Below are 15,578 nucleotides of genomic sequence, written 5' to 3'. Positions count from 1 at the left end.
AAGCACCCATAGTGCCACTTGCAAAATGTTACCTTCCTCCTTTCAAATCAGTTTATTACCATGTAGATTTTATGATTCCAAGATGTGCTGACCAGAGAGAGAGGATATCCTAATCTCATTAGCAGGTATGCTTTTCAGTGTATTTTAAAACCAACATTCTAGATTATAATATAGGCTCTTATACAGGTGGTTAAAGGTAGTCTCCTAAATTCACTCATTTTTATTTTACATGTATTAACTGAGGGCTTACAATGTTCTAGACACTATGTTAGGTGCAACAACCTTATGAATTTGGATGTAGTCTAAGGCTACAAAGTTCAGCACCAGTTCTTAGATCTCAGACAGTATACCTTAGACTCCACTAAGGTATACTGTCACTAGATAATGCCCTTCTTAAAGCATCCAGCAAACCTCTTTCTGAAATCTCTGTAGTTTTAAGAAGTATTACTAAATTACTATTAATCTTTCAACATGCAATAATGGAAAGAACACTTACTAACATGTGACCCTGGGCAGTTACCCAACCTACCTGAGCCTCCATTTTCATGACTGAAAAACAGGTTTCATACCTACCTCACAGGATTGCTGGGAGGATCAAATAAAATAATGTCTGAGAAGGTGTCTCACACAGTGCTTGTCATGGAGCAGCAGTTGCTCAAACCACAAGTGCTAAGCCTGGTTCCTCACTTACCACTGACAGTTAGTGTCCTTGCTGACCTCTCCCCAAGTCTGGCCAGGTCCACATAGGCTGAGCCAATCCAGCTGTCTGTCTGATGGGGCCTCTCCACACTGTCATTGCCATAAGCCCGCCAAACTTGGATCTCTAACCTCTCCTCTCTGAAGTACCAAAGCAGTGATGGGCTCCTAGAGACTTCTGCTCTTTTGGATGCCTTGAAAGTAACCATGACCTGCTTTTTGTTTGCAGATTCCTTAGGCTTCTTGAGAGGGGTCCAAAAGCCTTCATGATCGTACAGCTTGTAGCGGAGGTAGCAATATGTATTCTTATGAATGTGCTTCTGGCCAGCAAGCAGCACGCAATGGATAGGCAGCCAAAGCCTCGGGGTGGAGATGGTAACAGTGGCTGGCTCCTCTTCATCCATCTTGACAAAATCCTTCAGATTATTCTCGAAGCTCCAGCCCAATAGCTCAGCAGCTTCCAACACCCGCTCTCTGTCTCCAGGATGGGTGAAGGAAATGGAAAGCTCCAGACCACCCACAATCTTCTGCATGAGCTCCAAGCCGTGAGGCAGGGCCCCCTCTTCTGGTAAAATGATAGGATACCATCCTGTGATCCCTTATGAAAGAAAAGGAAGATGCTTCAATTATTGTTTTAAAAGTAAAAAGACTTAGCCACTTTCCACCCCATAGCCACTATCACCCTGGCCCAAGACAGAAGAGAAAACATATACCCACAGTGCATTGAAGTTTGTTTCATCTGACCACTGAAAGACAATGAGATCAGGTGGAAGAACAAAGGCTTGGAGCTGGAAGACCTGCATTTTCTTCTTGGCTCAGCCCAAAACTAGTGGTTCAGTCTGGGTAAGCCATTAATTTCTCTCAGTCCTATTTCCTTACCTGACAAATGGGAAAAATAGTGCTGATCTTGCCTACCAGACAACATTATTATAATTGTCAAATGAGATAATGATTTTGGAAGAGCTTTGAAAGAAAATAAAAAATGTGAAATATTATTATGGTACTATGAGTACAATGGAGAAGGCATGGGACAAAGTCAGGAGATCTGGGGTCTAGCCCCGGGTCTTTCACCAAGGGAATTGCCACTTAGTGAACACATACCAAGGATCAGGCACTAGATTTCAAAATAACAATTTAAAATATTAGCTACTTGTTACTGAGCATCTATTATGTGTCAGAAATTCTCTTATGCTTTATACATATAACTTCATTTAATTCTCTTAATAACCCTGTGAAGTTCTGAGGATTAAATGGGATAATAATCCCTATTTTGCAGATGAGGAAATGGAAGAGACCTGCCCAAGTTGTTATAGCTACCAGGTAGTAGAGCCAGGATTTGAACCCAGGTCTAGCTGGCTTTAAAGTCTACACACCACCTATTATAGGTTCACAATATCTTTTTTTTCCCCTTAAATTTTATTTATTTATTTTTGGCTGCATTGGGTCTTCCTTGCCGCATGTGGGTTTTCTCTAGTTGCGGTGACCGGGGGCTACTCTTCGTTGGTGTACATGGGCTTCTCATTGCAGTGGCTTCTCTTGTTGCGGAGCACAGGCTCTAGGCACACGGGCTTCAGTAGTTGTGGCACGCAGGCTCAGTAGTTGTGGCTCGCAGGCTTAGTTGCTCCACAGCATGTGGGATCTTCCCAGACCAGGGCTCGAACCCGTGTCCCCTGCATTGGCAGGCGGCTTCTTAACCACTGCGCCACCAGGGAAGTCCAATATCTTATCTAGAACCCTTAGGGTCAGATTTGTTTCTGAATTTAAAAATTTTCAGATTTTAGAAAGATACTGTGGTACATAAACTGAATATTATGTACTAGTCAGTGGTCACATAGGTCAGGGGTTGGTAAACTTATTCTGTAAAAGGCCAGATAGTAAGTATTTTAGGCTTTTGGGCCATATGGTCTCTGTTGCAACTATTCAGCTATGTTGTTGTAGTGAGAAAGTGGACACAGAAAATATGTAAATGAATGGGCACAATGTGTTCCAATAAAGCTATATAATCAGGCAGTGGCCTAAGTCAGAAAATAATGTCAGTTGAGGTCAGGTTTGGCTGCTTAATGAGTTAATAAAAAACTTTTGACTTTCTGAGCTTTTTGGATTTCATAATTACGTAAAATAGATTGTGGATTGGTATAATATTCACAGCAATTTTCTGAGAAAGGTTTTGTATTAATTAAAATTATAGATGGGGGCTTCCCTGGTGGCGCAGTGGTTGAGAGTCCGCCTGCCGATGCAAGGGACGCGGGTTCGTGCCCCGGTCTGGGAAGATCCCACATGCCGTGGAGTGGCTGGGCCCGTGAGCCATGGCCGCTGAGCCTCCGTGTCCGGAGCCTGTGCTCCGCAACGGGAGAGGCCACAACAGTGAGAGGCCCGCATACCACACACACACAAAAAATTATAGATGGGAAAATTCAGACTTATTGAGATTAATTCGCCAAAGGCCACTTAAGGTGTTACGATTTTTGGAAAAGGCATTTAATTTTTTGGGGCCTTCCAAGTTTTCGTTTATAAAATGAAGACACTGAAATGAGGAGGTTGATCTCTATGACTCCATTTGACTTGGTCGGTCTAAGAACCTATGGCTTTGGCTTTAGTAATTTCTCATCACTTGGGTATTAATTTCCTCACAACCTAGTGCTTCTTAACATTATTTGGTCACAGACCCCTTTGGCTCTAATGAAAGTTATCCCCAGAAAAATGTACAAATACATAAAAAATTTCACACCACTTCAGCATGTAAGTGGATTGGATTATTCCTCTTGCTCTGTGATTCTGTAATTGAGATTACTGGCAGGAAGAAACAAAACACAATGTTCACTTTAGAATAACTCTGAATATAAAGACCAATGATACATTCCGAACTGTCTAAAAGGTTTATTTCCAAGGGGTTAAATTTAATTTGTGAAGGTGGGATTTCTCAGATGGTGCCTATTCTCTGACAAACTCTGTAGTAAGTTTCAGAAGGAAGGAAACTGAGGTGTCCTATGTGCCCTGTCCTGTGCAAAGATCTTTCACGTGTATAATTTCATTGAATGCTTCGATAATCTTGCAAAGATCTTATTATTTCCATTTTTAGAGATGAGGAAACTATGGATCTGAGAGATGAAGTGACTTGTTCTAGATCACAAACAGTTAGTGACAGAAGTGAGACTTGAACCCTATATCAAGTTGTAGAGACTTCTCTCTGGCAGGCACATAGTACCTGTTTATTGAGTATTGCTCAAACTTCAATTCACAATTAAATTTGGGAGATGTGTGATAAAATTTTGGAAACTAGATTATACAATCCTAGGGAGGAAGATGGGCAAGAGAAGGAAAACTAACATTTACTGAGTGCCTACTATTTGTCAGGTACTTTATATATCCTATTTCATTGATTTCTACCTTGTAGACTTGTCAGCATTAACAGTCTCCATCCATAAGGTAAGTGGGGCTCAGAGAGGTCAAGGTCACTCTGTCAAGGTGACTAGTAAAATGTAGGACGGGACCAATATTTCCAGACTACTGCCTGGTGGTTGTGCCTTCTTTTGGGTCTTTACCTCATACCCTTATTCCTTCTTCAGTGAGAGAGGAGGGTATAGTGAAAAAGAATGGGCAAATCTGGATTTGATTTCTAGTACTCTACTACCTGGCTGTGTGGTTGACAAATCACTTAACCTCTGTAAGCCTAAGTTTTCTCATCTGTCAAATGAAGATAATCCTGGGGCTTCCCTGGTGGCGCAGTGGTTGAGAGTCCGCCTGCCGATGCAGGGGACACGGGTTTGATCCCTGGTCCGGGAAGATCCCACATGCCGCGGAGCCGCTGGGCCCGTAAGCCATGGCCGCTGAGCCTGCGCGTCCGGAGCCTGTGCTCCGCAACGGGAGAGGCCACAGCAGTGAGAGGCCCGCGTACCGCAAAAAAAAAAAAGAAAAAGATAATCCTGTATCCCCATCAGTAAGAGTTACCATGAAGCTCAAAAAAGATCTGAGAAAATATTTTACAAAGTGCTATATAATGCAATGGGTATTGCCATATTTATTATAAATAGTATCATCATCATTATCTTTCCTGGAGTAAGATGACAGTACAATGTTTTGAGCTTCTTTGCTTTATTAGAAGGCCTTTGAAATGATTAGGAAAGGACTTAAAATGTTTTTGGGAAAACCTTTGAGGTATTTGGGAGAATTCAGAAGCATGTGTTAAGGGGTTTTTTATTTTTATTTTTTTTTTGCATATCTTGCAAGAGAGTCAGACAAGAAGATCTCTTGCAGGGAAGTGAATGGGAAAGGGTAGAATTAGAAAGTGATAATCCAGGATCCCTACCAGATCTCTTGATCAGCAGATCTTTTGTTGGAATCTTTACTACTCCAAGCAGATAATCTTTGAATGAGCGGATATTGGTTATATCACTGGCTGTTAAATCAAACAAAGAAAGAGAAATTATTTGATGGTCTACTGACCAAAGGGCTTGTATTACAAAAGAGCCATATAATCCTCCACTTACACTCAGTGAATTTCAGTGTTGGAAGACGCATTAGAGATCATCTTGCTCCAGTCAAAACTTGAATGCCCTCTAAATCATTTTAATTAAATCATTAAGTATGTGTATGCACACACTTAAATTTTGAAAAATTCAGACATACAGAAAAGTTAAAAGAATACTACAATGAACTCCTATATACCCTTCACCTAGATTCACCCACTAACATCTTGACACATTTGCTTTATCTCTCTCTACATTCTCTCAAACACTCAATACGTATTCTACATATTTCTGCTATACCCTTCAGAAGTAAGTTGCAAATATGACTCCTCACCCCTAAACACTTCAGCATGTATCTCCTAGGAAGTGCTATACCATTCAAAACAGAGCCCTTTTTAATTTTAATTGTGAGTCATTTGGTGCTCACCTGACTTGGTATCTTCATGATAAATAGCAAAAGTAACTTCTGCAAACTCCAACAACTCTGCCAGGAAACAGGCTTCTCCACTGCAGTGCTGAGTTACCAAGTTACATGAGAATTCACTGTGATGGGAGAACTCAGGGCAGAAGGAACAGGCCACAGGGTGGGTTTGGCGCTGTTCTCCCTTGGGCAGGAAGGACAGATGAGTGGTAACAAAGGCATTGACCCCGACTGTGGCACTAAACTGCAGAGCAGGTTCCTGCTCAGCCAAAGCCCTGTAGGGGAGAAGGGTGGGAATGAGAAGGAGGTAATATCAGAAATCAGCTTGACTGCCTAGAAAACATCACCATTTCCACAAGGCCACCAAGAACACTAACCAACCATGTGTTTCCTGTTTAGGCTTCTAGCAATGTCACTATGTGTTTTCTTAGTAATCTTGATATTACAGTGTACGTGTATATGAGGGAGACAATATTCATCTGCCTACTAGAGTGATACTACAAGGACACTCCATTGTACTGGTCTGGCTTCTTGCCCTTTTTTCTTAAAAGCGCAACACAGACCCAATGCGGGACTTACAAAAAACTGCCTGCCATCTAATCTGACTTTCCCTGTAAGTTCCCAGAGAGAAAAGCAACTAAGTTTCTTATCCATTACTCAGTCTCTCTGAGGTCTACTGAGTATCGAAATTCCAAGTCCTTCTCTGTCAATTAAACAGTAGTTAATTTAACACCATGTTTAGGAATTCTGACCTGGGCTGGGTCTTACCCAGAACAGGTACTCCATTATACACAAGTTTCATGCCTCCATGGCCTTTGCACATGTTCTTCTCTTTGACCAGAATAGTCTTCAGCTTTCTTGGGCATTATGATTAACTCCTACTCTTCTTTCAAGACTCAGATTAAGATATTTTGAAGGGTCTTAAATGCCACGTTGAGCAAGCAGGTTGGACCTTATCCTGTTGTTGACCACCACCCTAAAGTGGAGTGAGTACAATCTAGGGGGTTCATAGGGTAAACTATTTGAGCATAGGAAAAAATTATTAAAACCTCTAGAGTTGTTATCTCATATATTAAAGTTTTACTACTCTCTGGTATATTTTATAGTGTATATATTAGTGTAGTAGTACATGAAGATGACTTATACATGAATAAGTATACACATATTTAGAGAGTATGCTAAATTTTTATTTTTTTATTAATAGGAATGTAAAATTAAAATTAGGAGACCACTGCTACTGACAATGAGAAACCATCAAGAGTTTGAATATATGGGAAAATATGATTAAAAAACTGCCCTGGCATCTCATTAACACTAAGATGTTCTCAAGCAATTATCGGAAAAGTCTATTTGGAGAATTTAGTGAGGAAAAATATTAATTAGACTGAACATTTTACCAGCTACTTCAGCGTCAGATCTCACACAGAAGTAATCCCATTAGTTATTTAGCGACTATGAAGTTAAAGGTAAATAATCTGAAGTTAAGGAGCACTTGCCTCTTTCTTGAATTCATGTCCAAAGTGAGCTAGTCTGCCTCAGGATCGTGATCTAGTTCTCCTTACTGGGCACCTGATACATGCTGGAACTATGCTATGTGGTGGCAGGGACAGAGAGGAGTTCAGGCAGTACCTGTGTCTGTAGGAACTCACAGCCTAGGTGAGGAAAACTCATGTATGCAAATAATTGAAACAGAGTGATATGTGCTGCAACCAAGGTGCTAAGAGACAAAGGACAAAGCACCAATTCTATCTATATGTAGGAGAGACAGAGGAAGGCTGCAAAGTCTTGAAGAAAACAGAAGCTTGTTTAGAGGACAAAAGGAGGAAGAACGTCCAAATTAGAGAGAAGAATGAGTGAAGACCTGAAGGAGGGAAGAGAGGGCCATGCTGTTTATACATAGAAACAGTGTTTCGGGCAGAGAAAATAGCAAGACAAAGGCCTTGAGGGGAAAAAGAGCATGGTGTGTTCAGAAGTAACAAGAAAGCCAGTGCCTGGGGTGGAGTGAGTAGAGCAGCAACTACCAGGAAGAGAGGAGGTCATAAAGATAACGGGGTCAGGTCATGTGGGGTCTTACAGCCATTTTAAAGACTCTGGCTTTTACTCTGAATGAGATGGAAAGGGATTGGTGGGTTTTAAGTAGATGTGTGTCAAGACCTGATTTAAGTTTTCATAAGATCACTGGCTTCTGTATTGAGAACAGACTAAAGGGGAATAAGCTAGAAAAATAGGAGTTGGTACTCAGAGACTGAACATGAGAGACTATTGAGGAGGTGTAGTGGTGACTGGTCCTGGCATGGTTGGTGGGCATAGGGTCTGACCTTGGGAATAAGAGGGTAAGTAGGGTAGAGGATAAAATCGCTGGACAAGGTCAAGGAACTAAATTGCTAATAACAGTTAAAACAGCAAAATTTGCAAGTGATTTATTCACTTATATTCCTACATGCTTTCTTAAGAGAAAAAGAGTAGAGTTGTGTTTAATAAACTGGAAATTGTATGCAAGAAAGTTTTACGTTATTTGGGCATCACATATCATGTGGACTGCAGTGGAGAAAGGTTTGCTTTGAGAATTGCTTTTCTAAGGTGAACTTACTTGGCTGCTGCTTGCAAACCACAGGCTCTGATAATCTGGACTGAGATGCAGACAGCTCGGGCTGCAAGAACTCCCTCTGCTGTCCTTGGAGTACACCTGTACCTTAGGCCCACATCCAGTAAACCTAAAGAATGAGGGCAAAAGGAAAAATGAAAAGAAGGTTGGTTGGAATAATCTCTGTTCTACCAAACCCCAAGTCTAGTCAGGAAGGAAGGAAGAAGATAAACACTATAATCCTAATGAACAATATGGGGCCTTAGCAGTGAAACAATCTGTCTGTGGTCAGAATCACATTATATTATTGTACTTTAGGATTAATAAAGCAGAACAGATGTCACTATTTTCACTTTATATCCAAGAAACTATGGCTCAGAGATTCAACTGCTTGCCAAAATCACATTAACTATCAGAGGCAGAACTTAATCCCAGTTATTTTTATAGAATTGAGATGGACTCTAACCTTTCTTCTTTTTTAAACCTTTAAAAGGTTTTTGCACTCATATATTTCTGTCACCCTCCTACTGCCACCACCTTAAACACCTTTACATGCCATCCTTTTATAAAAATTCTATCACATTTCAGGGAAAGCTTTAAGGAACAACAGAACAAGCTGATCAGTGAGGGTCAGGAGGAACAACTCAATCTTAATCATAGCAAGATAAAACCTTTTGTATGGGCAGATACTCTCTGGTAAGAATGAACAGTAACTTGATTTAGAAGGCTAATTCTAGTTATTCATGATGTATCTGGAGGGTGGGTCATCCAGCTGGAACCATTAGGATATAATTGAAAACTCTAAATTCTAACTAATCCCTTCTAACTTTAAATCCTGACTTCTTCCTCCCTCACAGTGAATTCCCAGTTCATGCTGACTATATTCTTCCAATCCTACATCATGTTGCTTTGGAATAATAATTCTCTGAGTACACCTATATAAGACTTAGGTTTTATGCCATGAGGGCTTATCAAATGCTTGCTGAAGTTAAAGGTGAGATGAGACAAGCAACATTTATATACAGAGTCTACGTAACTATGAGTTTTCTAAAATTATATACAAAATTTGCAGTGTATATTCTACACTCTTTTTCTAAGAGAAGGTGTCTCATAGTTTTTATCAGATTCTTAAAAGGGTAAGTACTACAAAATGTGAAGAATCACTAATTTACGAGAGAAAAGGGATATTTATATATGCTAGGGAAAGATAAACTAGTCTTCAATTACCTGATGATTGGTTCCTTAGTTCATTCCTATTCTCAAGCCTGGGGGTTAAAGGGAGATTAAAGGTCTGTATTCCCACATCCTCACGGTGCTGCATGGTTACAATGGCACAGATCCTCGATAATGGCAAGGTTCCTTTGGCGACCATCTGGTCTCTCACATTAGGATAATAGTACCTGTAAGCCACAAAAGCACAAGCTGTCAGTTGAAAGAATAAGGTGGATGAATGATTCACGCTGCCCCAGGGATCAGCTTTCAGTATCTAGTTATCTTTGGTGCCTGATTGTTCTGTATTTCTGGTATACAGCTGTGGTTGTGTCTGGCTGGATTTACTGCCCATTACTTGGAGGAAGAACCCCATAAATTATACCCTGTCTTCAAGACAAAGCCCAGCTTCTCACAGGTTTTCTGTTTGAGGAATCTGCATCTGGCTTGGCCCTTTGGGAGTTGCCACTCCTGAAAGCATCCATCCTGCAGCACAAGTGGTTCTAAGCAGTGCAGTTCCAATCTCTTCTATGGCTTCAGGCCCACGCCCCTCAAATTTGAAGGGGTGATGAGGATCTGTTAGTACCTACTCTAGTTCCTCCTCACATTAAAATTATTTTAATTGGTTTCTTGGGGGTGAGGATGCAAAGGGGGAGGTTAAACATCTGTATTCATGCCATTATCTTTCCTGGAAATCTGCCGAAGTCTGTGCCATGAGTGGAATTATATTTTACAAAGGCCACTCTTCTGGTGGTGGGAAGAACGGATTACAAGAAACGATTCTAGAAGTGGGGAGACCAGTTAAGAGGGTATTACAATAATTTAGGCATGATATAGTGAGGGCCTGAACTATATAAGGCAGAAAGAGAAGCAGAAAAAAGGTGACTGATACATTTAAGTGACAGTAGGAGATAAAACTAAAACTTCTCTTCCAAATGTAAGTAGTGGTTAGAAGTATGAGATACAACTGCTCCCAAGAGCCTAATAACTGAACAGATTTCAGTAAAATCTGGACAAGAGTCATTATCAAACCTAAATAATATTAAACAGGGCAGAAGGGGGCTCTTTGCTTGCTTATAATTCAACCTGGGCTAATTAAGGGAAGGATGCTCTGTGACTGTGCACTTCCTTCCTCGGCACAGGCATGGGTTCTCCACACTGTACCTGCACCAGATTTCAAACTGGACTCCACCTCCAGGTACAAGCCCGTGTGCAGAGAAGGCACTGAGTAGGAGCCTTTGCACTGGAATTTCAGCTGGCAACAGGAGAGAGTGACGGTGCTCACTATTAAAGATGGGGTCTGGAATGCAGAGTGTGGTTGCAGATCTGAAAGGCTTCAGAGTGAATCCTTTGGAAAAGAAAAGCAGTTCAGAATAATCCAACACATCACTTAGTGTTTTACAGGGACTTCCCTGGTGGTCCAGTGGTTAAGAATCCACCTTCCAATGCAGAGGACGTGGGTTCGATCCCTGGTTGGGGAACTAAGATCCCACATGCCGTGGGGCAACTAAGCCCGTGCATTGCCAACTATTGAGCCCATGCACCACAACTAGAGCCCATGTGCCGCAACTACAGAGCCTGCACGCCCTGGAACCTGCAGACCACAACTAGAGAGAAGCCCACATACCGCAACGAAAGATCCCGCAAGCCGCAGCTAAGACCTGACGCAGCCTAAATAAATAAATAAATAAAAGAAGTGTTTTATATGTAGTTTTACAGTATGTTAATATTCAGTATTGTTCAATTTTATCCTCACAATACTCCTGTAAAGAAAACAAAGCAGGTATTATTTCTCCTACTACACAGATGAGGATATGATACCTTGATGTTACATAGTCAACCCAAAGGTCTTAGAGCTAGTAGGTCACAGACCTGGAACCGGAATCTGTATCTTCTGACTGTATTACTCCTACCAAGGTCCATTTCCCTAGCAGCTCTGGTCCCCTGAGATGCCATGGTAATACAGAAGAGATTCCTTTGTTGGTAGACAATGTGTAAGAGTTCCAACTTCTTCACTTCCTTACCAACCCTTATTAGTCTTTTTATTTTATTTTATTTTTGTGGTACGCGGGCCTCTCACTGCTGTGGCCTCTCCCGTTGCAGAGCACAGGCTCCGGATGCACAGGCTCAGTGGCCATGGCTCACGGGCCCAGCCGCTCCGCAGCATCTGGGACCTTCCCGGACCGAGGCACGAACCCACGTCCCCTGCATCGGCAGGCAGACTCTGAACCACTGCACCACCAGGGAAGCCCTAGTCTGTTTAAAAAAAAATTATAGCCATCTCAGTGAGTGTGAAGTGGTATCTTGTGGTGGTTTTGATCTTTATCCCCCAAATGACCAATGATGTTAAGCATCTTTTCATGTACTTATTGACCATTTGTATATCTTTAGAGAAGTGTCCATTCAGATCCTTTGCCCATTTTTAAATTGGGTTGTCTTTTCATTACTGATTTGTAAGAGTTCTTTATATCAATATATCCCGGATACAAGTCCATTATTTGAACCTCAAAACCAATACTGGCAGCACTTTCACGGTTATTCAAGGACATGCTCAGAATAGCAGACAATTTGAGTCACCCAACTTGCTCATTCCCAGCTGAGATCAAACAAGGTGACACTCTGTCTTCTTGTTTTAGCTCTCAGAGATGACCAGAGGATGGGATGGCAAGGGACAGTGCAATGTAGTGCAGGGGCTCTGGCTCTGTGGCCAGTTGGACAGTGTTTGAATGCCAACCTTGGCACTTGTTAGTGGGGCGGCCTCAGCCATTAACACTCTGAACCTTGTTTTCTCTTCTGTAAAATAAAGAAAATAGAATCTATGAGGATGAATTGTTTTAGGATTTAAGATTATGATCTATGTGAGATATGCATATGTATGTATTTCCCCCAGGAGCAATGGTTTTGTATTCTCTTAATTCAGTGCTCTTGATGACTTTATAGAATATAACTACAGTGGATAATGAGAATCAACTGTATGTTAATAGATGATAAGAGTGAGTAGGCATGTAAATGATACAAAATGAGACAAAGTGTAAATAACTGATGGACCTAGGTAAAGGGTATACAGAAGTTCTTTGTACTATTTTTGTAACTTTTCCATAAATTTGAAATCAAATCAAAATTAAATTAAAAAACAATTTAAGAAAAGTAAAAACTCAGGCTATCTCCTGTACTGCCCAGGTAAGGCTGGAAATACTGAGGAACATAAAACTGACTCAGGAAAAAAAATTCCTAAGCATATTCAATAAAAGAGCCACACAAGAATGAGAAAGCCTAATCTCCCAAACCTACCATTTTCAAGGAACCCAGGTCCTTTCAGCACACTGGGTTGCGAGTCTTGAACTGGAAAGTAGTACTGGACATAACAATCTGCTTCTCCCCAGACTGTTGCCTGAAGAGGGGCGAGCCCTTTAATCTTGTCTATAAGGAGTTCAAAGTGGTGCTCCATCAATCCATTTCCTTGGTCCCCTGCCTATTAAATGAAACAGAGATACTGGGGAGCTTTAAAGAGTAATTTGTATAGCGTATTCATGCTTCTCTATGAAGTCTGAGAATAGATGAAGAAATAAGCATAATTGGCTGATACTAGAACAGATACTTAATTTTCATTGTGTATAAATCTCACAACTGTTCACTGTAATCAGATCAGGCAGGACTTACTCTAGGCTGTGAGACTGGGTCAATATTAGGAAATCCATAAATGTAATAGAGTGCATTAATAGAGGAAGGAAAAAAAGTAACTATCTCAATAAAGGCTAAAAAGGCATTTGATAAAATTTAATCAGATGTTCCTGATTCTTCGTACACTAAAAACAGAAGGCTATTTCCTTAATAGGATAAAGAACACATATTTGAAACAAGTTTTCATTTATTATTATTATTATTTTTGGCCGTGCCACATGGCATGTGGATCTTCCCTGACCAGAGATCGAACCCGTGCCCCCTGCACGGGGAGCGTGGAGTCTTACCCACTGGACCGCCAGGGAAGTCCTTAATTATTATTTCTAATGAAGTTAGGAATAACACTGAGACTGTTTATTAATGGGGAGGTAGTGAATACACTGTTACTGAAGGCACTTCTACTACTAATATGATAAATATATAATAGAAAAAGTTTAGAGTTTGTAACAAATAAACAATAACAAACAAAACAAAACAAAAACCAATAACCTACTAATAGGTATTTTCTTAATAGTTCTTTCTCTGTTAGAGACATCAAATTTGTCATTCAGATTAAAAAACATAACATACTTAAATGGTGTGGACACTGAGACTTGGCTATACTAATAAAGACATCAAATGTAAGATAGAGGAGGACATGATACAGTGGACTTAGAGTCAGAAGACCTGTGTCTGAACACCAGTTCGCCCATTCTTAGCTGTGTGACCCTGGATGAGTAACATAACCTCTCTGATTCTGTTTCATCACCTAAAAAAGAGAATGACAATGACCTACCTCATGTAGTTGTTAGGGGAATAAACATGATAAAGTATATCAATGTGCTTTCTCAATTGAACAGCACTGTACAGAACAAATAACTTTTATGTTATTAGTAGAAAAGCAAGGAACTTCACTTTAACTTTCCAAAATGGATTTGGTCAAGAAACAGAATACTTTGCTGGTTTACATTTGGGATCACTCTTCTTCTCCATCCCCATTTTTTCCCCCAGATTACCTTTTCTTTTTTTTTCATTAAGACTATTTTTTTAGAGCAGATTTAGGTTCACTTCAATTTTTTTAAAAAGGCAATTTAGTAAATTAGAGGATTAAGATCTGGTTGTCCAATTACATTTTCTTTATAAATTCAAGGAGCTCAGAAGGACACAGGTATCCATTTAAACAAAGAAAGAAAAATACCAATGATTCTTTTGAGCTACAGCAAGCACTGAAGTGCAAGCATGTTCTTTTGTTAAGCCTTTCACTATTGAAATAAGAATTTGGGGCAATGGTTTCATTAAAACACGCAAGATAAAATGAGATTACGGTGCTTGAAATTTGCTAAGAGAGTAGATCTTAAGTGTCCTCATCAAACACACACAAAAGGTAACCAGATAAAATAATGGATATGTTAATTAGCTTGATTGTGATAATCATTTCACAGCATATGCATGTATCAAAACATCACCTTTTAAGCCTTAAAATAAGATTATGTTTTTTGTAAACAATCAAGTGTTTAATTACTACCATAGCAACAGATGCTGCAGATGGCTGGTCCAGGAGATGGGCTGGCCTGGGGTTGAAGGGAGGAAGTGTTCCTTCTTCATTCTTTAATCTTTGCAGTGCTATTATCTGATCTGAAGAACCCATAGCTAAAAAGACTCGAAGACTCCCATTTTGGTGGCCTGAGAACATATCAATCACAGGCATGTAGCTGTCGACAGCAACAACTGGATACTGAGCATCAAGCAGCAGGCGAGAAATCTTGGGATCTCTAAAGGGAAAGAAATTGTGCACGAGTAAGTAACAGTCATCAATCATGTCATAGAGTTGCTTCATTTCTTACTTGGCTTGTTTTCTCAGTTTGTTAAAATGGATCTACAGGGACTTCCCTGGTGGCACAGTGGTTAAGAATCCGCCTGCCAATGCAGGGGACACGGGTTCGAGCCCTGGTCCGGGAAGATCCCATATGCCGTGGAGCAACTCAGCCCATGTGCCACAACTACTGAGCCTGTGCTCTAGAGCCTGTGAGCCACAACTACTGAAGCCCGCGCACCTAGAACCCGTGCTCCACAACAAGAGAAGCTTCTGCAATAAGAAGCATGCGCACCGCTACGAAAAGTAGCCCCTGCTCGCCGCAACTAGAGAAAGCCTGCGTACAGCAACGAAGACCCAACACAGCCAAAAATAAATATAAAAACAAAAAAACACAAAGAAAACAGTATACCAATCCCTCAAAAAAAATTTTTTTAAAAAAAGGATCTACAACTATAAAAGTAATTGTGGTTCAAAAAAAAATATGATTCTATCCATAATCCATCAAATAAAAATGACCAGGCAGATAAGTTCCAAACTCAGCAATTCAACAGGCGGGGGGCGGGGCGGGGGGGAATGTGTCTAACTTATCTCTGTACCATCATGGCCCCAAGGCTTGCTGAATAGCATTATTTTAGAGGTAGGCAGTGTGCTCAGCTAGAAAAAGTATAGATTTTAGAGTCTGGCAGATAAGATTTGAGTAACATTACAAATAATATCGGCCATTTA

General features: G+C 40.6%; 1 protein-coding gene and 1 long non-coding RNA gene across 11 annotated transcripts in view; one reads left to right on the top strand and one right to left on the bottom strand.

Annotated features, from left to right (window-relative positions):
* C2CD3 (C2 domain containing 3 centriole elongation regulator) overlaps positions 1-15,578 on the bottom strand; it is a 130,380-nt gene that overhangs the window by 52,743 nt on the left and 62,059 nt on the right. For all 9 annotated transcript variants that reach the window (XM_033862294.2, XM_033862295.2, XM_019946564.3 and 6 more), the window contains 8 exons: positions 14,562-14,808; positions 12,668-12,848; positions 10,541-10,724; positions 9,395-9,567; positions 8,174-8,297; positions 5,590-5,858; positions 5,003-5,092; positions 692-1,294 (listed from right to left, as the gene is read on the bottom strand). In XM_033862294.2, the coding sequence (XP_033718185.1) occupies positions 692-1,294; positions 5,003-5,092; positions 5,590-5,858; positions 8,174-8,297; positions 9,395-9,567; positions 10,541-10,724; positions 12,668-12,848; positions 14,562-14,808 (1,871 nt within the window). The remainder of the gene's footprint in view (positions 1-691; positions 1,295-5,002; positions 5,093-5,589; positions 5,859-8,173; positions 8,298-9,394; positions 9,568-10,540; positions 10,725-12,667; positions 12,849-14,561; positions 14,809-15,578) is intronic.
* Positions 14,729-15,578, top strand: part of LOC141279351 (uncharacterized) — a 44,065-nt gene continuing 43,215 nt past the window's right edge. For both annotated transcript variants that reach the window (XR_012333429.1, XR_012333430.1), the window contains exon 1: positions 14,729-14,833. This is a non-coding gene — a long non-coding RNA (uncharacterized lncRNA). The remainder of the gene's footprint in view (positions 14,834-15,578) is intronic.

This window comes from Tursiops truncatus, chromosome 8, assembly GCF_011762595.2.
Source record: "Tursiops truncatus isolate mTurTru1 chromosome 8, mTurTru1.mat.Y, whole genome shotgun sequence".
Taxonomy (NCBI): Eukaryota; Metazoa; Chordata; class Mammalia; order Artiodactyla; family Delphinidae; genus Tursiops; species Tursiops truncatus.
Note: the sequence above shows the minus strand (reverse complement) of the source record. Positions and strands in the feature narration are given on the sequence as shown.